The sequence below is a fragment of the Panthera leo genome, chromosome B2 (assembly GCF_018350215.1).
Source record: "Panthera leo isolate Ple1 chromosome B2, P.leo_Ple1_pat1.1, whole genome shotgun sequence".
Classification (NCBI taxonomy): Eukaryota; Metazoa; Chordata; class Mammalia; order Carnivora; family Felidae; genus Panthera; species Panthera leo.
Genome location: NC_056683.1, coordinates 48,956,027 through 48,982,718, shown reverse-complemented (window position 1 = coordinate 48,982,718; position 26,692 = coordinate 48,956,027). Strand labels below are relative to the sequence as shown.

The 26,692-nt window shown below is 36.7% G+C and overlaps 1 protein-coding gene across 1 annotated transcript in view; it reads left to right on the top strand.

Moving 5' to 3' along the window:
* Positions 1 to 26,692, top strand: part of PKHD1 (PKHD1 ciliary IPT domain containing fibrocystin/polyductin) — a 474,729-nt gene that overhangs the window by 409,697 nt on the left and 38,340 nt on the right. The window contains exons 60-63 of the mRNA XM_042939031.1: positions 6,274 to 7,288; positions 17,391 to 17,526; positions 18,506 to 18,593; positions 26,501 to 26,608. Coding sequence (XP_042794965.1) covers positions 6,274 to 7,288; positions 17,391 to 17,526; positions 18,506 to 18,593; positions 26,501 to 26,608 — 1,347 coding nt within the window. The remainder of the gene's footprint in view (positions 1 to 6,273; positions 7,289 to 17,390; positions 17,527 to 18,505; positions 18,594 to 26,500; positions 26,609 to 26,692) is intronic.

Sequence of the window (26,692 nt, the reverse complement as noted above, 5' to 3'; positions counted from 1 at the left end):
CTCTCTGCAGCTAGTGCTCTCTAGCCAAAACCAAGAGTTGGACGCTCAACTGAGTGAGCCACCCAGGCATCCCCAATTCACTTCCATATAAAGTTCTTACTAGCCACTTATGTCAACTCACCCATGCTGTGACACATGGGAGCCAGCCCCTAGGTCTCATGTGTTATGAATGTATTCTAAGGCATGAGAAGAAAGTGAGAAGTAGAGAAGTATGTTTTTGAATGACAATGCCACAAAAGTTACTCTATAAAAATTTATCCAGGTATTACAGCTCTCCTACATGACAAAAACTTTGTAAGGAATTTCCCACATTTGACAATAACTCTAAACATTGATGCATTGCCAATCATTAGTTGTGAAGCTAAAAGTAACTTTTCTGAACTACTAGTGATAGAAAATAAATGTCAATCTTCCAGGTTAAAGGCAAGACTGAATTACCTTTCTATCCTCCTGTAGAAGATATTACAACATTGTTGTCATTTTAAAAAGCAACACATAAGTGTGCAACCAAAAAATAGAAAAAAGTAATACTGTGATATGCTGGGCAATTAGTTAATAATATTAATTTTCCGTAGATTTTATCATGTTTATAGTACTTCTGAGGTTTACATTTCTCATTTTAATTTTTTTTTAATGTTTATTTATTATTGAGAGACAGAGAGAGACAGAGCATGAGCATGGGAGGGACAGAGAGAGAAGGAGACACAGAATCTGAACTGTCTGTACAGAGCCCGACGCGGGGCTCGAACCCACAAACCGCGAGATCATGACCTGAACTGAAATCGGATGCTTAACTGACTGAGCCACCCAGGCGCCCCTATTTCTCATTTTAAATAGCATTCACTTATTGTACAAGCACTAAAATACAGAAAGACTGGGTTCACCCCTCTTGCAATGACCATTTCAAATTTTCTCAATCTGCAAGTATTCTACCCATCCTCTCTTCACACATCCCCAGCCCCCAATATACATCCTCACACTTCCAGTTGATGACCTTGTCTTGCCTCACGTGTCCCAGCCGATGAGTGCTTTCAGTCTTCCATCTCTATCTGCACAAACACTTTCTGTCTGTCTTTCTGCTCCAGAAGACATGGAGTCTTTTGACCTACCATATCCCACGTGTTTTTAAAAGGCTTGGGACACTGTTCTCCCTTAGCTTCTCAAGTTTACTCTGTCATTCTTCCGTTTTCCCCAATACCAGTCTCTCCCTTTTTATGGGTTCTCTATTAATCTGCAGAATTTCAGCTAGGGTCTAAATACAAGTCTAAACACAAGTTCATAGTACATGTTATGAAGCTCTGAATTATCATAGTTATGCACTAGCTGCTTTTCACAATCTCATCTTGAATGCTAGATTGATGTAATTCAATAAAATTAAGTATCATTTTAAAAGAACCCACCTTAAAGCTTGCATAAGGCGCTTCCTTTGTATAGAATCCTTACTGTCACAACTCTAAGGCAGAAATTCCTACTAGAAGTGAGCCTTTACTACCAGAGATGACTATATAATGGTTTAGTGGAATTGTTTTGGTTTTGGTTTTGTCTGTTTTAACTTCCTTAAGAAAGAAAAATTTTCTACTTAACTATAATAATTTATCCACCATGTAAATAATTTATTTTCTCAGTGGGTAATTGTTATTTGTGTGTAGCTTTATTTCCTTTACAAAGAGTTGGGGCAATCACATCCCAATCATCTTTCTCCTGCTACTGTCAAACAAACTCAGCTCTGATTTCTGAGACATGTGGGCTAGAAATCACTCTTTCCTAAGCTGCAAGGCCTTGAAATATAATTAATGCGTTGTTATTATTATTATTATTATTATTATTATTATTTTAGAGAAAGGGAGATAGCGAGCATGAGTGGGGAAGAGGGGCAGTGGGGGTGAGAGGGGGGGAGGGGAGGGAGAGAGAGAGAGAGAGAGAAAATGAGAACAAACATGAAACCCAACCAGGTTCAATACTTAGCATAGAGCCCAATGCAGTGTTCAATCCCATGTCCCTAGTCATGACCTGAGCTGAAATCAAGTCAGACACACAACTGACTGAGCCATGAAGTCTCCCCATTAATACATTATTTATTATAGGTTTCTATATTGTTATTCATAGGATAGCAAAAATTGTAGGGTATTTGATTTTGGAGAAAAAAGTGTCCTGTTTGTTTTATGTTTTGTCAAGAGGAACTGAAACAAATAATTTAAATCTTTATACTGAAATTGGATCAAACAGGTATGTCTTCCATTTTATGGGGGTATTGGAAGGAAAGCATAGAGATAATATTTTATAATAACCAATGCTTCATGAATTTTTTTTTACTTAGGAAATAGTAATTTGACTTCATGGAGGTCATAGTGTTAAGTCTCCAACCAAATGTCTCAGACATCAGAAAGCATGTGTTCCTTTTAAAGTAAAATATTCACACACAGTTTCAAAATATAAAAAAGAAAGACATTAGGAATAGGCACAATGCATATAATTGGCATTGCACTAGTTAATCTGAATAAGAAAGATAACTAAGTTTAAATAAACAAATAATTCCTGCATATCTGAGTAGCCATATGTGCCTGGCATTTAATCTTTAATCACATCACAGTGCTTAATAATGACAAGGTAACTCACTCCTAACAGTGAAGAGAGAGGTGACATAGTGACAAAATCTTCTTCCTGTTAACAGATTAAGCATGCAAAAGGAATTCAGCAAATGTTTATTAAACTTCTTGCCTGGGTTTCTGGGGTTCATAATCTAACTCATACAAAATTCCAACAGATTATGAAAATTTGACAGTGACTTCTCTCATCTTATTCCTGAGCTTGTTCGTGGGCCTGAGTCCTAGATCTTCCAGTGTGTATATGCGCTTTGCAACACAGACATTAAGCACAGATTGTGCTTTCTGGAACTTGTGCATTCAAACCTTCTCTTATCCTTCCTATTCAAACCCTTCTTTTCTCCTTCCTATTTTTCCTCTTAAGGTCTCACCTGCAACATAGGTTGTTTATCATATTCTGCTCCCTTCAATGTCATTGCTGAAAAAGGGAATAGGGAGCTTTGGATGCTGAGGGTAGAGATGGCTTGGGAATCCAGCCTTCTAGTGGACTAGCTTCTCGGAGTCATAAATAAAAATAAATAAATGAATGAAAAGAACTCTATCACAGGACTACTTTGAAGGTGTGCATTCTACTAGTATAGCTCCTATACCTTATTATATAAAAGAATATTTGAATTACATTATAAATCATCCCATTTTTTTTAATTTTAGCTTTGGAAGGCACCTGACATCAGGAATAGAAATAAATAAAACCTCAAGTTTCTCCATCTGTATTTATTTAATGAATTAGTCAAGAAAAAAATGCTTTGTCACAACAGAATTCTTTTAGGGTCAAATCAATGTAATTTAGGAACATAAGAAAATTAATATAAATATAATCAGTCATAATTTCAATCTTAAGGTTTCATGTGAAAATAGATGGATTTCTCAAAGTATTCAGCTATCTCATGTATTAGCACCAACTCAGGGGGCAATTCTCACAATATTTTTTTGTAGTATATTTAGTTATTATTGTTATATGTTGGTTTAAAATGTATTCAAGCTATAGACTAATAATCTTATAACTAGATACCTGGCAAGAATAGATAAAACATATTTGAAAAATAAGAGTTCTTACACATCAATCAACTAACACATATTAAGAAGCATCTACTGTGTTTGAGTTAGGGTGTTAAGCCCTGTGGTAATTTAAATAGGAGATATAGTCCCTGGTCTTGAGAAATAACCCCTTAAGGACACTGATGCCTACTAAGTGTATATAATTTATCAAACTACATATAGCTAATATCAGAGAATGATTGAGAATCATTTCAACTAAGAGAGTGATTATTTTATTTAGGGCCACTTCCAAAAATTTAGCGATCTGTAGAGATGACTTTAAAAGACAATATATCTCCTGAATCAAAAGAAGGGAGAACAAAATCAGAGATCTATAAAACTGAATGGAAAGGTGAATGATTAATCAACAGGAATCAACATGACTGGAAAAAAATGTGTTAAAACAAGGAAAAAAATTTGTAAAGTCTAGAAAAGGGGAACTAGTGTGATTGAAGGGTTTTTCATGAGGTAAGTCTACCTAACTATCTTATTTGAAAATGATGTATCTATAGTAGAGACCATTGTATCAGAATCTCAGGGCACAATTTCCATGTCTGTTAAGATCAAGCAATTAATTCCCTTCAGACTGGTGTGCTGCGTTTGAAAACAATTCGTGATTTAGCATTAGTGTTTCCATATTATATGACCACAGGGAGAAAACATATTATGTAAAAGTGACCATTCTTTTATATTTGATAATTAAATCTCTAAATTAATAACTTAGTAGTCAATTTAGTAAACTCAATTTACTTAAGAAAATTAGAGCAATTTGAATTTTCTGTTTTATCATGTGTCTGTTTTCTATTTGTCTGTTTCCTCTTAGTTGCTGAATTTGTTGGCATGAAGTTTGTAATAGTCTGAACCTTTGTCTGTAGGGTCTGTAGTAATAATCCTTTCCTCCCTGAAATTGGTGATTTATGATTTCTTTTATCTTTTTTTTTTTAAGTTTATTTGTTTATTTTCAGAGAGAGAGAGAGAGAGTGAGAGAGAGAGAGAGATTGAGAGAGAGAGAGAGAGAGAAAGCAAGTGTGAGCAGGGGAGCGGCAGAGAGAGAATTCTAAGCAGACTCCTTACTGTCAATGCAGAGTCAACACAGGGCTTGATCTCATGGACTGTGTGATCATGGCCTGAGCCAAAATCAAGAGTTGGACTTTTGACTGACTGAGCTACCCAGGCACCCTTCTTTCTTTTTATCTTGATCAGTCTAGCGGGGGGTTGGGGGGGGGGTGGTGGTGGTTAACTAATTTGTTGATGTTTTCCAAGAACCAAATTTTAGCTTTGTTTACTTTCTATGTTTTTGTTTCTTTGTTTCTCTCTTTTCTATTTCACTGACTTCTGTTGTTATATTTATTATTTCCTTTCTCCTCATTACTCTGGATTTGCTTTACTTGTTTGCTAAATTTGTATTTGTAAGGCAGAACATTAAGATATTGCTTTTACACAATTCTTTTGTAATATAAGCACTTAATCACACAAATTTTGATATGCTAGAATTTCATTATTCAGTTTGAAATATTGACTCATATTTTTACTACTGTTGCTATTATTGTTGAGGCACAAGTATGCAATGCGGCCTCCTCCTAAAGCAACACTTAGGTAATTAAATTTATTAATATCATAGGCAGCTTTGGCATATATCACATGGAAGGTATGATATGGAGGAGGTATCATGCCCAAATGTAGTACACCCTCCATTAATAATAATTAGATTTTTTTTGCTCCAATCCTTAGGCTAAATTGATGACATTGCACTTGAAGGAAAATTAAAATATCTTGAAAATAACACAAGATAATTTTTTGAATATTGCTTTTAAATTGAAGGAATTCTGTTTGTTAGAAGTTAAACTATCCCTGTAGATTCAGAATAAGAATTACTCATGGTTCAGAGACAAGTGGATTAGGAATGGTGGGAATATGGGGTGACTGGCTGGCTCAGTCAGTAGAGCATACAACTCTTAATCTTGGGGTTGTGAGTTCGAGTCCCATGTTAGGCATGGAGTCTACTTTTTAAAAAAATGAAAGGAATTATGGGAATAATGGAAAACGCTGTTTGTCTAAATGTCTTGATTAGCCCCAATAATCCTCAACTTGGGCTCTATTTAATGTCAGGACTCCCCAAATTGCTACTTTCTTCTTTTCCTTTTGTATTGTTTTTACTCTTAATGTTTGGAAAAAAAGAGAATGAGAAAATTATATAGTCTGAAATCCAAACTCTTTCACAATCTGGACTCAGTATATCTCTTCAATTTTAATATATCTCTATAAAATCTCTTTTCCAGCCCCCTCAATCTACCTTTTTTTTCATTGACTCAAATATTACTATGCCTATCTCCCCTATCCTTTTCCCACTATGGAGGCCTTAGTGATTATTCCTTTTCCTTAATAATTTTACTTATTCAATTCTTTTTTCACCTAGCTATTATGTCCATTATTACCTTTAAATAATACAGGTGATGTAACATATTTTACCCTTTCATATTTTACCCAGACTGCTTTGCATAGTCAGTATCTAACACACTTAAAAGTTCAATAAATGTTTCATGAGGTTACAGATGATAATAAGAGTAATGGATTACAAATTATCTTTGAGAGATTGTAGTTTATACATCACTTATTTTCCTTTATTTTATAGGTACATTTAGAGAAGAACAGAAATGCACATACCAACCCTTCATACAAGGCTACATCTGCAAGCAAACTGACCAGGTGATCTTAATTCTTGACAATGCTGATGCCACTTGGACAATGCAGAAGTTATATCCAGTTGTATCTGTTACTAATGGTTTTGTTGACACCTTTAGTAGTGTAAGTGCCAATACCCCTTGTTCTACTTTAGGGTCTGTATCTAGTTTCTATTCCATTTTACCCATCAGGGAAATCACCAAGGTGTGCTTTGTGGATCAGACTCCCCAAGTTTTGCGTTTTCTTCTGTCAGGGAACAAAAATACCTCCAAGCTTCTCTTAGCTATATTCTACCATGAACTCCAGAGCCCCCGTGTTTTCATAGGGGAAAGTTTTATTCCACCTGTTCTGGTTCAATCAACTTCCTCATTGCTGGATGAGTCTTCTGGTTCCAACTATTTCAGTATCTTGGATAACCTCTTGTATGTTGTCCTACAAGGACAAGAGCCTATTGAAATACGCTCAGGTGTTTCCATTCATTTGGCCTTCACTGTGATATTTCCAGTCCTAGAAAAAGGCTGGGAAATCCTTATCCTTGAAAGACTAACTGACTTCTTGCAAGTTAGCAAAAACCAAATCAGATTTATTCATGAGATGCCTGGCAGTGAAGCAACCTTAAAGGCCATTGCTGACAATAAAGCAAAGAGAAAGCTCAATTGCCCAACTGTGACTTGTGCCAGTCATTACAGAGTTGGTCAACGTAGACCTCTCATGATGGAAACGAGCTCATATAGGATCCCGCCACCAACTACTATGGAAACCATCTCAAAAGTAGTAGTCATTGAAATTGGTGACCTGGCAACAATAAGGAGCACTGGACTGATTTCATCTTTATCAAGTAAGAAATTACAGAATTTGGCTCACCAGATTATCACTGCTCAACAAACCGGAGTACTAGAGAATGTTCTGAATACAACTATTGGCGCCTTACTGGTAACTCAGTCAAAGGGAATCACTGGCTATGGGTAAGTACTAATTATAAAAACATCTAAACAAGGGCTGATCTCTAGCGTGTGTATTGCAAATGTTAATCTACTTCCACTGAGTCACATAATCTGTTTGCTTCTGAAGATAAGAATAAAATCTCAGAGAGTCATTTATAAATTCTCAATTAAGACTTTTTTAAATTAAGTCTGTGTTCTTATGAGTATTCTATATTTTGGATTGTTGAAGATGTTATATTTCAGTACCTTAAAGTGAAAAGCCTGAAGGAAGAAATTTTTCTAAAACAACTGTTTTCAGTTCATTTGTTCATTCATTTATTGAAAGAATGTACATGTAATGAATTTAAGTAGTAGGCTGGATTCCTGGATTGCTAAGGTGAAACAGATACAATCTTTGCCTTGAGGGACAAAAGCACTACCTATCATAATTCCAAAGAGCTATAAGCTAAAACTTGAATCCTGAGGAGGGTGATGATAATTCTTATAGGGACTGGGGAAAAGACTTCTATTTAGGAAAGTTTTGAAGGATGACTAGGAGCTTACTAGGCTAATTCAGTGACCCTGATTGGGTCTTATTTAACCTAGGATTATAAAGCCATGAAAAGGATGCCTTTGTTAAATTGTATGAGGCAGGAATATCACTGTTGTCAACTATGTTTATGACACAGAGCTGTGTAAGATCTGCAACATCCTTTGTGCTATGTTATACTTACTCTAAATGCTTTTATTTTGGAGTCCTCCACCAGATTTCTATTCAACAGACATTTCAGACATAAATATACCTGAATGTTTTTCTGAGCTTAGTAAATGAAGAAGCATGGGAAGTGCACAATAAGGGAAAACAAGTGTAAATTACTCTCAATGTTATAGTTTCTGTTAAAGGATAAAGTGACCAGCCCAAGTGCATCTAAGATATCTGTCACAGGGTCAAGGCTTTTAGAGTCCCAAGCTCCAGTTTTTAGCAGATGCAAAAGAACTAAAAATGATACCCTAGACTGAGAGACATGATGAACTTGTTGTAATGCTTAAGAAATATAGATAATACTAACCATCTCACAAATGACTGCTGCTGGTTATAGAGGGTTAGAGGTGAGCAACATAGATATTCCCTATAAGCTTGTCACCATCACTGGAAAAATAAGCTCAAACCCATGCACAAATTCAGTTGATATTAGGTCCCTGAAATAGATAAAATTATTTAGATTCTGATTTTTCTTATTCAATGAGATTTTAGAACATTCGTATTCTTTTAGATTACTCTGTTATTACTGCTTTTTCATCTTATTTGTGGTAGTGCTAATAAATAAACAATTGATATTTAAGGGATGTTAGTTACTTCCACATATCATCTTCAGTGGATGTGGGATTTGCTATAAAATAAGAACAAAAACAAAAAAGAGACACCATCACATCATTAGGCATATCTAATACATTGATTGCCTTTTTATATACAGAGCAACATATCCAAATGAAAGCTTAGCTAGTGTTTTTGTATCATATTTCACCTGACTTACAGTATAAATGGTTGTTCCTCTTCTGGACAGCACATTAATATATATGGGAGATATGAAAAGAAAACTTGAAGGGCTTTATGAATTGTTATAGAATTAAAAGATACTCTTAGTTAAGTGATTGTTCAGAATCTATTAAATCTTAGATATTTTTACCAACCACCAAACCTTCACCATGTTATCAATGTCATTATAACATAATGCATGGTAATCTGAAAAAAAATTGCCAATGCATCTTAGCTTATGTTTAATCATTTTTCCTTTAGCCCAATTTCATTTAGATCCCACCAAGTTCTAACAAATATATTATATGTAGGTGACTAGAGAGGAAAAAGTCCAGTCCACTGCTTAATTCTATTTAGATTTTACAATTCTTAGCTTTTCTAACAGGTCATCATCCCCAAAAACTGATTTTTGTATGATGTATAAAAAAAGACTCAGTGAATATTGAGCCTTTAACTAGAAGGAGAGAAAAAAGTCAGAGTAGAAGCATTGGAGGTATAGCAGAGGAAGCCCAGCCAAGAAAGTGGAACCAGCACAAGTTCAGGTACACACACATCTATGTGGGGGATATCATTCTGTTATGGAGAAGCGAGACAGCTTCAGAGATCACCTTTATGGCCCACCATCCATCATAGCCATTATGTTTTCACTTTTGACTCCGATATTTCTGATTTAATAAGAAACTGCTGAACATGTATATTATAGCATCGATTTTCTGTTGGGATGTGTTCCATTTCTCCATCTCTCTCTGTCCCCCTGGTATTTTAAGAGAGAGTTTCCAAACATAAGGTAAAAAGCAAATCTTCTGAAGATAAGGAAAAGCAGCTTCTTGAGTATATCTGAATAAATCTCTGCAGAATGAGAAATGCCTTGTCCTAAGGGACTGAATGAAAATTAACAAGGTTTCCCCTGGTCCTAAGGATTGCACAATATGCTAAACAACCCTGAAGCCTTGTGGAAGCCTCAGGCCAGCCCTGTTTCTTTCAACTTTGATCAGTGTCAGTTGGGACTTCCATTGAACTCACTGGAGAGCCATTGACAAGCTAATGAACTGACCTTGAGACAGAAGAATCAGTATAGGGACACTTGCCTTTCAGTGAAAAGCACCGAGAATGTTGAGAGGTTCACTCTTGTTAACTTAATGGGTTTGTATGCATTTCAACAAATTGAGACCATGCTGGGCATTTAGTTTTCAAGGGGAGTACTACCAGCTTTCAAAAAGCAATCAACTTCTTATGGTGGGAGAGAAATGGAGTGCTCTCTACTTTTTAATTAAATAATATACAGTGAATTGGCCTCTCCTGGTCTTTATCCTCTTCTAGTGGCATCTGGATTGAAATTTTGTCTGCTTGGCTAAGTCAATTTCATGAACCTGTTTTCCATCTTCCAAAACTTCATTGACCTCTGTTGTCAATACTTCTCCCTTGCCTTCTTTGTATTTGTTAGTTTACACCGTTTATGCCCATGTTTTGCACCATTTTTATTTATTTTTGTTAAAGTCAGGCGTAGGGCAGGGTAAAGATAAGAGTCAGAAGCTAAAAAATTTTAGCAGTCAAAGGCTTTATTGGGAACTAAGGTCTCTGGCGAGGTTCCGTGACTCAGGGGGAGAGAGAGAGGAGTCAGGGAAGTCACGCCCAGGTGTGGTGGGGTGGGGTTTTTAAGCTGCAGCATTTGGGGGGGTGGCTTTTTTCACACCAGGTCACGCGCATCGCTTGGGGCTTTCCGTTGGGTTGCGCTGGCAAGATGGCCGTCCCTTCCACTGTGGTTCCAGGGACATCCTAAAAATTTTTTTTCTTTTAAATAATTTCAGTGGAGTATAGAGGGAGAGGGCACAGAGATAAACATAAGTTCAGTCTAGCTTTTTAAACTGACAGTTCTCTACAGGAGTCTTACATATTTTATCCTTTATCTGGAATCCCAGAAAGACATATTTTATGTTCCTTACCTTTCTTTCAGAAGAAACTTGATTTTTACTCTCTTAATTTTCTCTCCTTTCTCTTCTCTCTCCCTTTCCTCTGCTTCATGACAAAAAAAAAAAAAAACAATTAAAAACACCTTTAAATATTATTCTTTGTCATACAGTAAAATTAAACATATCTGTATCTTTTATGGAAGTTTAATACTGAAATGCCAAAACATTGGTGAAATTTCTAAAATGGCCTTCCAAAGATGCATACTGCCCTTAGCCCAGGAAACTATGAGTATGGTCAGATTGCACTTTATTGAATATACTATGTTATGTGGCATGGTTGACCCTAAGATAGACTATCCAAGATTTTCAAGGTGGGCCCAAATAATAACATGAGCCCTTAAAACAAGAGAGCTTTCTCCTGCATGGCAGAATAGGAAGAGAGAGAGATTCAAAGTGTGAGAAGGACCTAAAGTGTCACTGTTTTTAAGTTGGAAGGGATCACATGGGAAAAAAAGCAGGTGGAATGAGTAGAGAATGGACTTTGGCTGGCAGCCAGTGAGGAAACAGGGACCTTCATTCTATAGCCACAGGGAAATAACTTCCAGCAACAATCTGAATGAGTTTAGAAGTGGATTCTTCCTGAGAGGCTCCAGCAGTAAACCCAGCCAAGCCTGTCTGGAGTCTTGACCCACAACCCAAAGATAATACATTTGTATTATTTTAAGCCACTAAGTTTGTGTTAATTTGTTATGCAGCAGTAGAAACCCAATATGTTATCTCCAGTTATGCTCTCTGTTTATGACATTGCCATGATCCTTGGCTCCTGAAAACAGTTCTAGTGAAGGTGAGCAAGACATTAGAGGAGTGTATGTATGTGTGTTTTTGAGCCCATCAACTTAGTACCTTTTTAAGTTCCCTTACTGTGTGTAAAGTAGCACTTTCCAGGCAGACATAGAATAGAGAACTAGCTGAGACCATTGGTAAGACTAACAAGTCTATTGTCACTCAGTCTCATTTAGCATCTTCTCTTGTGCAACCACTCCATACCCCCTGGTCACCTGCTGTCTAGGAAATAGCGAGAACAGTATACAGTATAGTTCTTGTATACTGTTTCCTAGAAAAGCTACAAGAACTGTTTCCTAGCTGTTCTAGGAAACAGTATAAAGAACAGAATCCTTCTTTCAACACAGAAGGACGTTCTTCCCAAGACAGGCAGAATGTTCTTCCTGGAAGAGATTTCTGTACTGCCAGCTGCCTGTTGCCTCCTTCATGACAAAATCACAGATCTGCCATGAAAAAATGTTTCTACGCTATTTCTTCTTTTCACTAGAATACAAATTCTCTGCTTTGCTAGGTGAATGGCAAAATTGTCGCAATGGTATTTCATATATGTGGTTTTGTGGGAAAATGAGATGCTCTGCATAGGCAAACCTTCCATTTAATTAAAAATTGTTCCCTTTGTCACCACATTCTTAAAAAACCTTCATCTCTTAAAGTAAAAACAAGCAAACAAAACAACAACAACAACAACATATTATCCAGCCTTATTAAATGGGAAATAATGTGGACCATTCACAGTTTTTATTGATGTTTCATGGTCATCGTTAAAACTATCATTTATTTCATAGCCCTGTTTCTTCAGTGATACCCTTCAGTACCATTGTTCTTACATTAAATGGCCCCAGACTGCTAAATCCTTGACTCCACTTCTGCAGGTTATATTTTTCTACAATTTTTCTTATAAATAGGATGTTAATTGTAATCCAGTGCTGCTGGGTTACAATTAATCCATCACATCCACATGTAGTTTGAATCCCAAAACTAAACCACGCTACCTTAAAATCAAGTAACTAAGATTTCTGTGTACAGATGGCAAAGTTGGAGGTAAATATAATAAGGACTCATAAAACCCTGCATTTCAATGTGTTTTATTTTCCAGGCATTCATTGAACAGCTATTATGTCCAAAAAATTATATGGCTCAAGTGAAAATGTAGAGATTTAAAATCCATGGGTAGGCAAAACAAACATTTGCAGAACTATTTAATAAGAATATGTTATCTGAAACCTCATTCTATATATAATTACAAAGAAATTGATTCAATATGAACCTGCTTCACCATTAATCTAGTTTTCCATAAAATTAACTTCAGTTATATTAACTTTAGTATATTTTTATCTGTATAAAAGTTATTAGATGGTCAACACTTGAACTTACTAGTATGTTCCCAAGAGTGCCTATGAATAGTAAGTGATCATCAAATATTTGTTTCAAATAGTGAAATGTAACCTGTTTGGCTTTTCTGCTATCCTAATACTCCTGTGTAACCAATATCCCATATTAAATCTCATCCATTATATAGATCTTGGATCTTGCTTTCCTGATCAGACTAAGGCTACAGTACCCTAAGGCAAACAGGACATTTTGAATAGTTTGTGTGTGATCTTGATAAGTGCATTCAGAGTTTTCATTATCCCAGATAAGATAGTCATGATAAATTTATTATAAAATAGTATTTAAAATTTTTCATCTAAGATACTTAGGTTTTAACCATTCAATTGACCATGTTGGAAGATGTGCCATGTTTATTCTGTGTCTTTATTTACTCCTGGCACATTGCCACCTGTACCTAGGGTTGTTCAAATCTCAATTTGAAATTAGTAATTTCAAAGAACAACAAGTATAAGAGCATAGCAGTAAGCACACCAATTGAGGGATGTACCAGAACTTGAAATTAGCCAGGCCAAGATAGGTAGTAGCTTTTCAGAGGCACGTAATGACCTAAGAGCAGAGGAAGTACATAGTGGGTACTGATTTGTCACAGTGTTAGTACAGTAACATGTATTGGGTGTTTACAATATATAAGGTTTGGAACCACCATGTTACAGTGCCAGAAGGAAACTGTCAGATCATAAGACATTTCTTCCCTCTTCTCTCCCTAGTACTTGACAGCAGCTGAAGGGATCTGGCTAATCTTAATAGGGAGCATAAGGACTATGAAATATAAGGAAAATGGTATGTGTGTCCTCTGAGAGATAGCCAGGAAAGTCATTCTTGCCTTACAAACTATATGGTGGAGGAGGGGGTGACTATGTTTCTCAGGGGCAGAGGCCATGGTGTTTTATTTATCTTTGCACATCTCACGGTGCCTAGAACAATGTTTGTACATAGTAGAAGGGTTAAAATGTTTGTTAAACTGAGTCGATTAGATAGCTTACTTTCTTCTGCCCCAGTGTGGAATCTTGAAAACTTTGCAATTCAAGCCCCCTCAGGACACATAGAGATTCTTCCCTGTCTAGCCAATTTAAAACAGGAATGAATGAAAATGCAGGACATCTGAAACATTTGATCAAAACATGGGGCACTATTATAGCAACCTGACTTAGTAACTTTGAGGAGGTGAAGTCTGAAGAAAGAATGAGGTACTATCTCTAAGGCCCCTACCCTCAGCCCATCCCCACAGGTCTTGCCCAGAGCCAGCTTTCAGTAGGATTTGTTTGTTTGCTTGCTAGGTTTGCCATGCAAATAGAAACAATCCCCTCCTCTACAGAGGAAGCATTTCGGGTCTGGCAGATTGAAAAGCAAGAGTTAGAGTGAATAGTGGTGATCTCAGAACTGGGAAACGTCTGTATTCTCTTGATCTTTACTTATTTTTTAGCTGGTACTTAAGCACTGAAGGGAAAAAAAATTCTTTCACATACCTGACTTGGTATTGGAAGCTGTTAAATAGCAGTTACAACTGGGAGGGTTGGAGGGAACTCTCCTCCCCCATTTTTTAAAGTTTGGCTGTAGGTCCTTCTGCCTGCAGGCTACAGTCACATTAGCAGTTGGAAATTGGATAACGACAGCACCATGACAAATCCAGGTTGCTTGCAATAAGTTGCTAATCCCTTTGCTTTAATATCGGAGCAGCGTATAATGATGTTTGGACATCACTCCAGTTTACTGACGACCCCACTGGGGCCAGCAATAGAACCTTACAACTGTCTAACAAGGCGTCAGGTGACTCCCGTCGTCACAGCAACGGACACTGGAATCTAATCTTCCCTCCATCCCTTCTAGCACCCAATAACGCCTAGATTATATAAGTGGCCCATCATTGCTTGGTAACTTGAATCAATTAACGTTAATTCGCACAATGCTATGATGTATTGTGATCACTTTCATTTCAGGGAAGGGGGAGAAATTGCTATAAGTCACCTAAAATGAGGTTGTCTGTGGTGCTGAGGTATTAATTGGGTGTCCATATTAAATGCAAAAGGAGGCCCCATCGTGAAAGGAAAGTGGATGAGTGACTCTCTTGGCTGCTATTGACCTATCAGAAGAAGACAGTGCCCTTTTCCTTTGCTTTTATCTATTACAGTTTTCCCTATTGCGTGTCAAGTTGATGTATTATAAAAAATTCATTTGGTGACCTTTCACCCCCTTAGCAGATTAAACAATTTCACTTCGATGGCATCATTAACAGGACCCTGCATTTAATGATGATTTCTCTAAAAGGCCACGGAGATTCGATTTTAAGCTAACAGATTTATTGCACTATTATAACATATCGTAAAAAACTGTACCACCTACGGTCAGGTTTTAGGATAGAAACTGCTTAAGAGTTTATGTGGAGCTTAAAGTGGTATTACCTTGGGATATGCTGTAGCAGCAAGTCTCTGACCTCCAGTAAGATGCTGTTTACATTTAATAAGAGATGTTTGCTCACAATAAACTTTAAAGTGTGTCAGGGATAGGCCTTTCAGCGGGTGCTGAGACTGGTGGCTCCCATCTCTTCATTTCCAGACATCACTGTACATGTGTCAGGATCTGTGGTGGGATCTTTCAGCTTGTTTAACCGCATTGCTAGCCTGCACCCTATCCCACATGAGAAAGCATTTAAGAAATGGGTTAGGGGAGAGATAGGATCTTGTAACAATGTTAGAATTTTCCAATAACCTGGGCCCCATGGAAGGTTAGAATTAATAGCATGGATTTTAAAAATCCAATTTAAATTGTTCCCCTTAAAAAAAAAAAAAAGGATCCTTACCCACTCAGGCTAAGCAAAGTAATAAATGAGATTAGGCTGGTGTATGTTGAATTCCCAGTGAGTGATTCTAGCACAGAGGTCAGGGCCTTAACTGGTAGATGACCAAAGGGGACTCTTAGAACCACATGTTCCCACTCTGTCCCCATTTCCCAGGATTCTCAGGGGAAAGAGAAAGTGCTTCCTACAGAAACTTCATGGTTCGTGATCCACTCTATTTGCTCTTTCACTCTTTCCTCTTTTTGGGACTAATTGTCATCTTTCCCTGACATACACCTTCCATGTTAAATAAATATTTTATTTTTTTCTCTTTAGATAAGAGGGAAAAAAGGGTTAGGGAATAAAGTAGTTGACTTACAAGCATTCGGGGCAGGGTAGGCTACTCTTTTTTTCTTTTTTCTTTTCTGTTTTTTTAATCAAAGCTTTATTATACCTGACCTAGGCTATTTTGAGAACAAGTCAACAATGGATGCTCTATACTAGGGTGATATATGTGCTATATGATGTCTATATATCTCCATTCAATTGCTAGAAATCTATTGCATGACTGTGATACATAATATACAATAGACAATAAGATAATAGATATCTAATGTATAATGTTCTTTTAATGAAGCTATCTTGGTCATCAGAAACACCAAAGCTTTGGTAAAAAGCTGTTTTGAGGTATCATGAATTACATAAGCATTTTGTTTTATATATATATATATATATATATATATATATATATATATATATATATAGCATTTTATTGCTAAGTCACATCAGTTATTAATGTACTTGAAAGGTAAAAAATGATACAACTCATTGGTTAACTGCTCTAGACCCTGATCATACACTTACCATTTGTGAGACCTCTGGCAAGGCATTTAAGCCTTTGTGGGCCTCCGTCTCTTGATGTTTAAGTAGAAATACCTACATCACAGTGTTATTTTGAAGATGCAATGCGTTTATATGTGGAAAGCTTAGAATAGCACCTGGTACACCATACATGCTTGGCATATATTAATTTTCAGTTACTATTCTCCCTGAGGGCTTCATTCAATTAAAATACATTAATCAATTAATTCCACAGTTACTGAGCCTATTTAGTGCAAGCACACTGTGGAGAATGTAAATACGAAAGGGTTGTTGTTAGGATTAAATGAACTATTCCAAGTAACACAGCGCCGTTGCTGGAGCTTGCTGTCAGGCACCTCTGCCAACTTGTTCCAATGACGTCATCTCAGTGTCATAGAATCAGCCATGGTAGAAGTATTTATACCATCAAAATTGGAAAACACTACAAATCAGAGCCTTTGTGGGGAGAGCTGGTTTTTGAGCAGAGTAGTGAACATATCCACACCTTCTAAATATTTTAGTCTGATAGGCATTCTTGGGACTGATATTAATGAATGGTGACAAAATCTAAGTTCATAATTTGTGCTTCTCCCCACACCTCCCACACGCCCAGTCCATCCATTGCCCATGCTAAAAGCAAGCATAAACAATAAATATATAATTATTTTTTGGTTGTAAGATCATGTTTCCTATAGAGTGCATTACAAAGTTTCTAGAAGCAAAAGCAACTGCAAATGTTTTCACTGGCAATAATGCATTATAGGAATAGTTAATGCCATGATATCCATAACCTTGTGGATGTATTCTATTTTTGTCTATGCATGCCAGAAATACAAGCAGTTTTAAAACTGGGAATTTGATATACATTCGGCCCCATGCTCTCTCGGTTCTGGTCCAGCCTTCTGATGGAGAAGTGGGAAAGGAACTTAGGGTACAACCACAGCTTGTTTTTCTGGATAAGCAGGTAACTGGTTCGTGGGTAACAACCTCTCTTTAGAGCTGGGAGCATGTCATATCTGGCACATGTTTTAGATTTCACCACCATGTCACACATTGACAGAGTGCCCCATGCGGTGTTTGCTGCACTGAGAACCTCTAATAATACTTTTGCCCTTTTGCCATCTTCCTTCCATCTCACACTTGGTTTCCTTCTACTTTCTCTGAGTGCCCAGAATGTGATCAAGAGTAAAAATCAAATCCTGATACTTTTCCTCCCCAGCCAAATTCTTGAAGCAGGTCTCTCATATCTTTTGGAGATCTAGCCTTCTCAAAGAAGTCATTTCATATGCTAATGAAGGAATTTATGCTACCACATCTGCATTATAGCTTTTTGCTATTTTAAATGATTTCTTTTATATGTGGTTAAGTAAATCATCAACAAAGGCGTCTGTGCTTAATTCTAATTTTAGTGTCCATGCCCTCTGATTCTAGTTTTTTTAATATTTATTTAAGTCATGGGAGTGGGGGAGAAGTAAAATGTGATAGTTGAATCAGCTTTCTACTCTTTATTGTAAAAATGTACCCCTGCCCTGTTGGCACAGGGAGGAAGACTGTGAGATTTAGGTCCACACTTGGAAACCTGTCCTTTTTGAAGTAATCTGACACTCGGCCAGTGTGGTCCTGCTCTCTTCTCTCAATCAAACCTTCCTTGTGAACCTTCAACACATAATGCCACTCTCTTCTGTAAACTTAGCTTTCCTTTCTCTTCTTCACTGATCTGTCCAAACTTCTCCTTTGATAATCTCCATTCTCTTCTTGATAAGCTAATTTTGATATGTTCTTAACATAAGACAGAAAATATTTATCATTTTCCTTCCTTTGCATGTCTCTGCTGAATATGTGTTTCATAAAAGATTGTCTGATTTTTTTTTTTATGTTTTAGGTAACTTCCCCAAGTTCTCTTCTCAATCTACTTCTCCCCACCTTATTTTTTCTATTTCCAGAATCAGAGAATAGAGTCCTTGGGGCCTCCCTCAGAGCCTTGGGCCATTTCTGTTTCCCTGGAAGGGACATCAGATTCAGTGCTGAAAGGTAGGTACCTGTGACATTCAGAGACATTAGTACTGCATCTGCAAGAAAATGTTTGCAACCACTAGAATTCATAGCAAGGTGAGTAATGGTCAATATCTTGGGTAATTTGGAAGAGATCTCCTTTTCCTCAGTCTAGAGTGCCATATCTGTAAAAAGGAAGAATTGGCTGGCATTAAATACTTAAGGAACTACCTCCTCTTCTGATGAAGGAACATTTTCGTAATATCCGTATCCTCAAAATGCTGTAAGAAAAAGGGTATGTCCCTCAGGACAAATGGTTCTGGTACTACAGTACCATGGACTGGCCCAGGGAGCAAGTCATAGGTATGATGTGGTTTCTGTGGAGAAACAGAAACACTCTCAATGTTATGAAGCATAAATGCAACGGCAAATGCAAACACCTGGCCCAGAGCAGGCCCTTAGAGTTTATTTTCCCCTCTCTACCACTCTTTGTCCTCTATTGCCTTCCTGTTCACTCCTAGTACTGGTAGGTACTGGTAGCTTCATTTACTTTTCCTGGGGCTTGTGCATATAAAAATTAAAAAAAAAATAAAAAAAAATAAAAGTAAAAAACAACACCATTCTATTCTTTGTTTCTCTGAGTTTATTTTAAATACTTCATATAAATGGAATCCTTCATATAAATGGAATTGTCCTTCTGTGACTAGCTTATTTCATTTAGCATCATGTTCTCAAGGATAATCATGTTGTCACATATTTCCAGATTTCTTTTTTTAAAGCTGAATGGTTTGCTATTGTATGCATATATTGCATTTTTAAAATCCATTCATCTGTTGATGAATATTTAGATCGTTTTCTTATCTTGGCTACTATGAATAGCAGTGTGATGACCATGGAAGTTTGGATATCTCTTTGAGATACTGATTTCAATCCTTCTGGATAAATACCCAGAAGGACTTGCTGGATCATGTGGTAATTCTATTTTTATTTTTGTGAGGAACCTCCATACTGTTTTCCACATTGGCTGCACCATTTTGCATTCGCATAAACAATGTACAAGACTTATCGTTTCTCTACATCCTCGCTGACACTTGCTGTCTTTCTTTCTTTTTTTTTTAATAATAGCCATCCTAATAGGTGTGAGATTATATCTCATTGTAGTTTTGGTCTGCATTTCCCTGATGATTACAGATGTTGAGCATCTTTTCATATACTGTACCTGTTGGCCATTTGTAGATCTTCTTTGGAGAAATGTGTGTTTGAGTCTTTAGCCTATTTTTAAAAATCAGGTTATGAGTTTTTGTGCTATTGAGATGCAAGAGTTTCTTATATATTTTAAAAATTAACACCTTATGAGACATATATCTTATGAATATTTCCTCCCATTCTGTAGGTTGCCTTTTTACTCTGTTGATTGCTGTGCAGAAGCTTTTTAGTTTGACAAGTAATCCTACTTGTCTAACTTTACTTAACATGTCCATACTACCCAAAGTGATCTACAGATCCAGTGCAATCTCTACCAAAATACCAGTAGCATTTCTTACAGAAATATCAAAAGCAATTCTAAAATTTATATGGAACCACAAAAGATCCTGGATAGCCAAAGCAGCCTTGAAAAAGAAGAATAAAACTGAAAGTGTTACACTTTGTGGTTTCAGAGTATATCACAAAACTATGGTAATTACAACAGTAGAGTACTGGCCTAAAGATAGACGTATAGATCAATGGAACAGAATGAAGACCCTAGAAATAAATTCACACCAAAAACATATGGCCAACTGATATTCAACAAGGGTGGCAAGAATACTTAATGAGGAAAGGACATACTTTTCAATAAATAGTGCTGGGGAACTGGATATCCACATGGAAAAGAGTGAATTTGGAGCTTTATTTTATACCATACAGAAAAAGCAACTCAAAAATGGAGCAAAGCCCTAAACATAAGACCTGACAACTCCTAGAAGAAAATACATAGAGAAATCTTCTTGACATTGGTCTTGGCAATGATTTCATAGATACGACATTAAAAGCACAGGCAACAACTAGAAGCAAAATTAGAGGGTTGATAACTCTTTTAAAAAATCAGCTTATCAGATTCCTTATATACTTCATGAATTGGTTAGGACATTTCTATTGTTTTTGGGTTGCCTTTAATGCTTTTTACAAACTTGTAAATGACTCATTCACCAGTTCAAAATATCAGCTTATCTATAAAATTGCTGCCTTCCAAGAATAAGCCATGACTTTATGATTATTTCTTGCTCTAACCTGGCTAATGAGCCTAAGCACTTTCACATGGATTCTGTAAAAAAAAAAAAATTAATAAAATACTAAAATGTATGGGGAAAAGTCCATCATAGAAATACTAAATCTTGCCTCTCCTGCTAATTACATTTATTTTTTGGCCTAAACTGTTACTATCATCTGGCATGGAACACCTGCTTCCCCTTTCATTCTTACTTGTCCTTAAAAAAGGAAACGTATGGGGCGCCTGGGTGGCTCAGTTGGTGAAGTGTCTGACTTCAGCTCAGGTCATGATCTCACAATCTGTGAGTTTGAGCCCCGTGTCAGGCTCTGTGTTGACAGCTCAGAGCCTGGAGCCTGCTTCAGATTCTGTGTCTCCCTCTCTCTCTGCCCCTCCCCTGCTCATGCTCTGTCTCTCTCTGTCTCAAAAATAATTAATAAAAATTTTTTTTTTAAAAAAAGGAAACCTATAAAATAATAAAGTCTCCAACTTAATGACCTATCATTCAACATAATTTTTCATGAATTAATCCCAGATATTTTTTACATCAGTGTTTTTTTTAGCTTATACATTTTGTTTTCTTGCAAAGTTACACAGTAATTCCAGAAAATAGAACTAGTCCCTTCTGAAAATTTTCTTAAGGAGGTAATTGACAGTTCATGAGTAGATATTCCATAGCTACAAAACTCTTACTGTTTCAGGCTTGTCTCATTCTGTTCTTCTCTTATTAGAGCTATAAATTTGCCTGCTATATCTTTTCAAGTTGGCTTTCAACTATTCTGGCCTAAGAATTCCCTACTTTATCTACTTATTAAGAAACTAAATCTTTTCAGCCTGTGCTGTGTAATTTTCTCAAATTTCCGTAGTCTTGTTACTCTCCTGAGCACCCTATCCACTTTTTCTTTGTACAGTCTAATTTTATTTTATTTTAAAAAACCTATTTTTTATTATTTTTTAAATGTTTATTTATTTTTGAGAGATAGAGCACGCACAAGCAGGGAAGGAACAGAGAGAGACACACACACAGAATCTGTCTAGCAAGCTCCAGGCTCCAAGCTCCAAGCTATCAGCCCAGAGCTGATGCAGGGCTCGAACCCACAAACCATAAGATCATGACTTGAGCCAAAGTCAGATGCTTAACCAACTAAGCCACCCAGGCACCCCTGAAAAATGCAATTTTATTTTATTTAGAAAAAAATTTTTAATGTTTTTATTTATCTTTGAAACAGAGAGACAGAGCATGAGCAGGGGAGGGGCAGAGAGAGAGGGAGACACAGAATCTGAAGCAGGCTCCAGGCTGTGAGCTGGCAGCACAGAGCCCGACACGGGGCTCCAACTCACAGACCATGAGATCATGACCTGAGCTGAAGTTTGACGATTAACCGACTGAGCCACCCAGGCGCCCCATGAACAATGCAGTTTAAAGGCCCAGGCAATGCTGCTTATTTTGTGAGACTCATCTCATAGACTCTATATTTTCTATTCTTCCACTTACAGCAATGCATATTTTACTCACTTTTGGTGAAAGTAACACCCATATTGTTGACTCATATTTTTGCTCTTCTTGGTTATTTCTTTACTAACACAGTTAACTCTGAAACTCCTTAGGTTTAAAATCACAGGAAAAAGGACATCTCAAAATGTTCCCTGCACAAATTTGCAAAGTCAAGCCACATCATTAAGAAAGTAAGATAATTAAGCAAAGCTATCCAAGGTTGGCCAATGTGAAAATTAAACATTCAAAATTGCATTATGAGGTAGTTTTATTTCTTTTTAATTTTTATTTATTATTTTATGTTTATTTTTGAGAGAGAGAGAGAGAGAGAGGGTGTGAGTGTAGGAGGAGCAGAGAGAGTGGGAGACACAGAATCTGAAGCAGGCTTCAGGCTCTGAGCTGTCAGCACAGAGCCTGATGCGTGAACTCATGAATGTTGAGATCATGACCTGAGCTGAAGTTGGACACTTAACTGACTGAACCACCCAGGTGCCCCATTAGGTAGTTTTAAACTGCCTGTTTTGGTGATGTCATTCGGTCCATTCTTCAATGCCTTTCAGCTGTTGCTGGCATTTTGGTGTGAAATTCATAAGATATAACAGTAATTCACTTACCTTCTGATCTTAAGACAACAGTGTCAAAAAAATCAATTTTTAGCTTTTTTCATGTTCTAATGATGTGTACATCAATTACCCTCACCTGGATACTGAAGCTCATCTACTCCTATTCTCTACTCCATATATTGCCCATATTCCATATCTTATCCACACTCCAAACCTTACACACACTCCATACCTGTCTTTGTCCTTTCAGGCTGCTATAACAGAACACCATGGACAAGGTGGCTTATAAACAAAGAAATTTATTTCTCATAGTTGTGAAGCTGGGAAGTCCAAGATCAAGGTGCTGGCAAATTTGGTGTCTGGTAAAGGCCTGCTTCCTGATTCATAGATGGCCATCTTCTCACTGTGTCCTCACATAGCAATAGGGGCAAAAGAACTTTCTGGATTTTTTTTTTTATGAAGGCTCTAATAATAATCACTCCCCAAAGGCCCCACCTCTTAATACCAACACACTGGAGATTAAGTTTCTACATTTGAATTTTGGAGGCACAAAAATTTTCAGTCCATAGCAATACCATATCTATACTCTATAACTTACCCATATCCAGTACCTTATTTATATTCCATGCTTTACCCATACTACATATCCTTAGTCATAGTTTGTATCTTGCCCATATTCCTTTTTAATATTGTGGTAAAATATATATAACATAAACTTGTTGTCATAACCATTTTTATATGTACAGTTCAGTTACCTATATTCCTTACCTTACTCATATTTCATACCATTACTCATGCTTTGTAGTTTACTCATATTCTGTACTTTACTCATACTCCAGAACTCACCATTCTTCATGTATTACCTATACCCACCACCTTACTCATACTCCCTTTTACGCATCCTCCATACCTTATTCTATACCATACCTTACTCATACCCCATGCTTTATTTTGCCCCACTCCTGACACCCTCCCCTAATCCTTTATTAGTTTTCTTTCAGTTATCCCAAAGATATCCTCAATGAATAACTTAGAATCATATTATGACCACGCAAAATGAATGAAATTGCTATTTTATTCAGTTAACAATGTCATGCTCAAGGTAGCTGAGTCACCTGGATTAGTATTGTCATCATTGTCCTCCTTGGAAGATCCACTGAAGAAGTATGAGGAATGAGCTGAAGTTGTTTCTATGCACACGTTTTTGTGTATGTCATGATGTACGGAAAAAATCTTGTGAAGTTTCGTGGTTTTAGAATGCCCACATCACCAAAACACCCTTTTTCATATGAGTGAAAGTATTTCTTGAAGCCATCATGAAATACTTCTCTTTAGCTTCAGAAAGAGTGGAACCAAAATCATTTGGGATCGATTACCTGACTTATTCTAAGTATTTCCTGGAGAAACACAAAATAATAACAACAGAACCAGACCTATATGTCCAGTCTAAATCTTTTATTCTATAATTTAACTTTATGTTCTTTTGTCTCAGTGGGTCCTCCTCTATAAAAAGAAGGTTGTAATCTATTAACAAAAAAAGGGAATTTATATACTTGAGATAATTATTTATGGGTCCTATAAACCTTTCATATTTAATTATAGATCCTAGTTGTAGAAAAAATATGTTCTTAATATTTTTACAAAAAATAAAGTCTCAACATTAATGATATAACAGTTTGCTAGTGTTATCAGGGTGAGAGGGATAGACATGGGGGAGAATTGGGGCTGAAAGGGATTTTGGAAACCATATGCCCTGCAGAAACATATTCAGGTAACACTCCCTGGTAAGTCATGTAGTGAATTTCAATCTTGCTTCAAGCCTAGCACCCCATCTCATCCCAAGTTCCCTCAGCCAGTACATTGCTTATACCAGCTTGATCAGGGAGCCTGTCGATGGCATTTGTATATTTCACAATTACCATTCCAGTGATATGATGAACCCTGGAGTAATGTACTGTACTTGGCAGCAACTGCCTCAGCTTTTGGGCACATATGCTTCAAATCTGAGAATATCATAGATATATATGGGAATCTTTGTAGAGATCTCTGAGGCAAGCTGGTATTTAACACAAAAGCAAACCCATTTGGAGCTAAAACACTTACCATTAGGCAGTTTGGCGGCTGTTCTACGAGGCAGACTCACTGTGCTCGACGGACACATTTCGATTAAATGCTGCTTTGTATTCCTCCAAAGATGGGAACAATAAGGACGTTTGTCAAAGGAAAAACTGCAGCAAACGATTTCATGTTGAACATCTGTACTCTGCAGTTCATTGTTTGCAAGAGTTTATTGACCATAATTTTGATGCATATAGGTTTTAAAGAGTATAAACTGCATTTATCTTGGGCGCCTATCATTTATTTGAGGCTTGGCTTATTTATTTCCATTTTTTCTGGGCATTTTATTTATTTTGGGATGCTGAAGAGATGAAGGAAAAGATGTTTTTGAAAAAAGAAGTTTTAGTTAGCTCTGCAAAATTGATGAGGAAAGACAATGTTTCCACAAAAAGAATTAAGCAATTGAATTGAAAAATGTAACACTAAGCATATTATATCTTTATGATACCTTTCAGCCTTAAAGATCTCAAACCAATTTATAAACTTTAAGACCACTCTGCTAACTCATTGTCCGTCATATCAATCATAGTGACATTTCCAGAGTGAACTGTAGCAGCTGTTAATTAGCAAAGTAATTTGAGGGTGGTGGAGTCAGAAGACTAATTAATGGCACTGTGAATGTGATCCTGAGTTAAGTTGCCTTCTTTCACTTTATAAATGGATGGCCTATTGTCAGAAGATGTAAACTTTCTTTTTTTTGCATTTTATTCATGGAAACCATAGCCCAGACGATCCAAGTTGTTAAATCAGGATAGCCTTTATTAGTCATGATTTGATGCATTTCTGTGGTCCTGCTCTATTGACCTAACTCTGCCATCACATAAACTACAGATCCCTTGAATAGAAGAGAGGCAGAGCCTAGAAACTGACCACCTGGATGATAATAGACTTTCTTTCTTGACAGATATTCATTGGTATAATAGTTAATGTATAGTAGTGGTTAAGAATGCAAACCCTAAAATCAGGCAGATTTGGGACTATAACCCCAGTTCCAAGTAATGTCACCTTTTATAAGATTATCTATTTCCTAGATAATAATAACATATTTTATAGGGTTGTTAGCAGTTTATTTAAAATGATGTATATAAAGCACAGCCCGGCATAGTAAACTTTAAATTACTGTTATTACTCTATCTTGAATTATTAGGTTCTTTTTTTTTAATGTTTATTTTTGAGAGAGAGAGAGACAGAGAGCATGAATAGGGGACGGGCAGAGAGAGAAGGAGACCCAGAATCAGAAGCAGGCTCCAGGCTCTGAGCTGTCAGCACAGAGCCCGACGTGGGGCTCAAACTCACAGACTGTGAAATGACCTGAGCCTAAGTCAGACATTCAACCGACTGAGCCACCCAGGCGCCCCATGGATTATTTTGTTCGAAGACTTATCTAAGAAAAGCCTGATGGATTTATCTCTTTAATTAAATCTTTTTTTCTCCATTATTGTCCAATTGCCTCTTTATAGAGAAGACTTGAAGAAATTGCTCTTGATAAGTAACTAACATTTACTTTTTGTTCCTGTGTTTGTAGGGTGTACTCAGGCAGAAAGTCAAGATGGTTATGTGAGCTTCTCCAACTTGGCAGTTTTGATCTCTGGGTCAAATTGGCACTTTATTTTTACTGTCACTTCCCCTCCAGGTAATATCAGCAGTGTGTTTTTACTATCTGTTTCTTTTTTAAAAAATAGCCCCTTCTCCTTTATAATGGGAATAGCTCCTATCA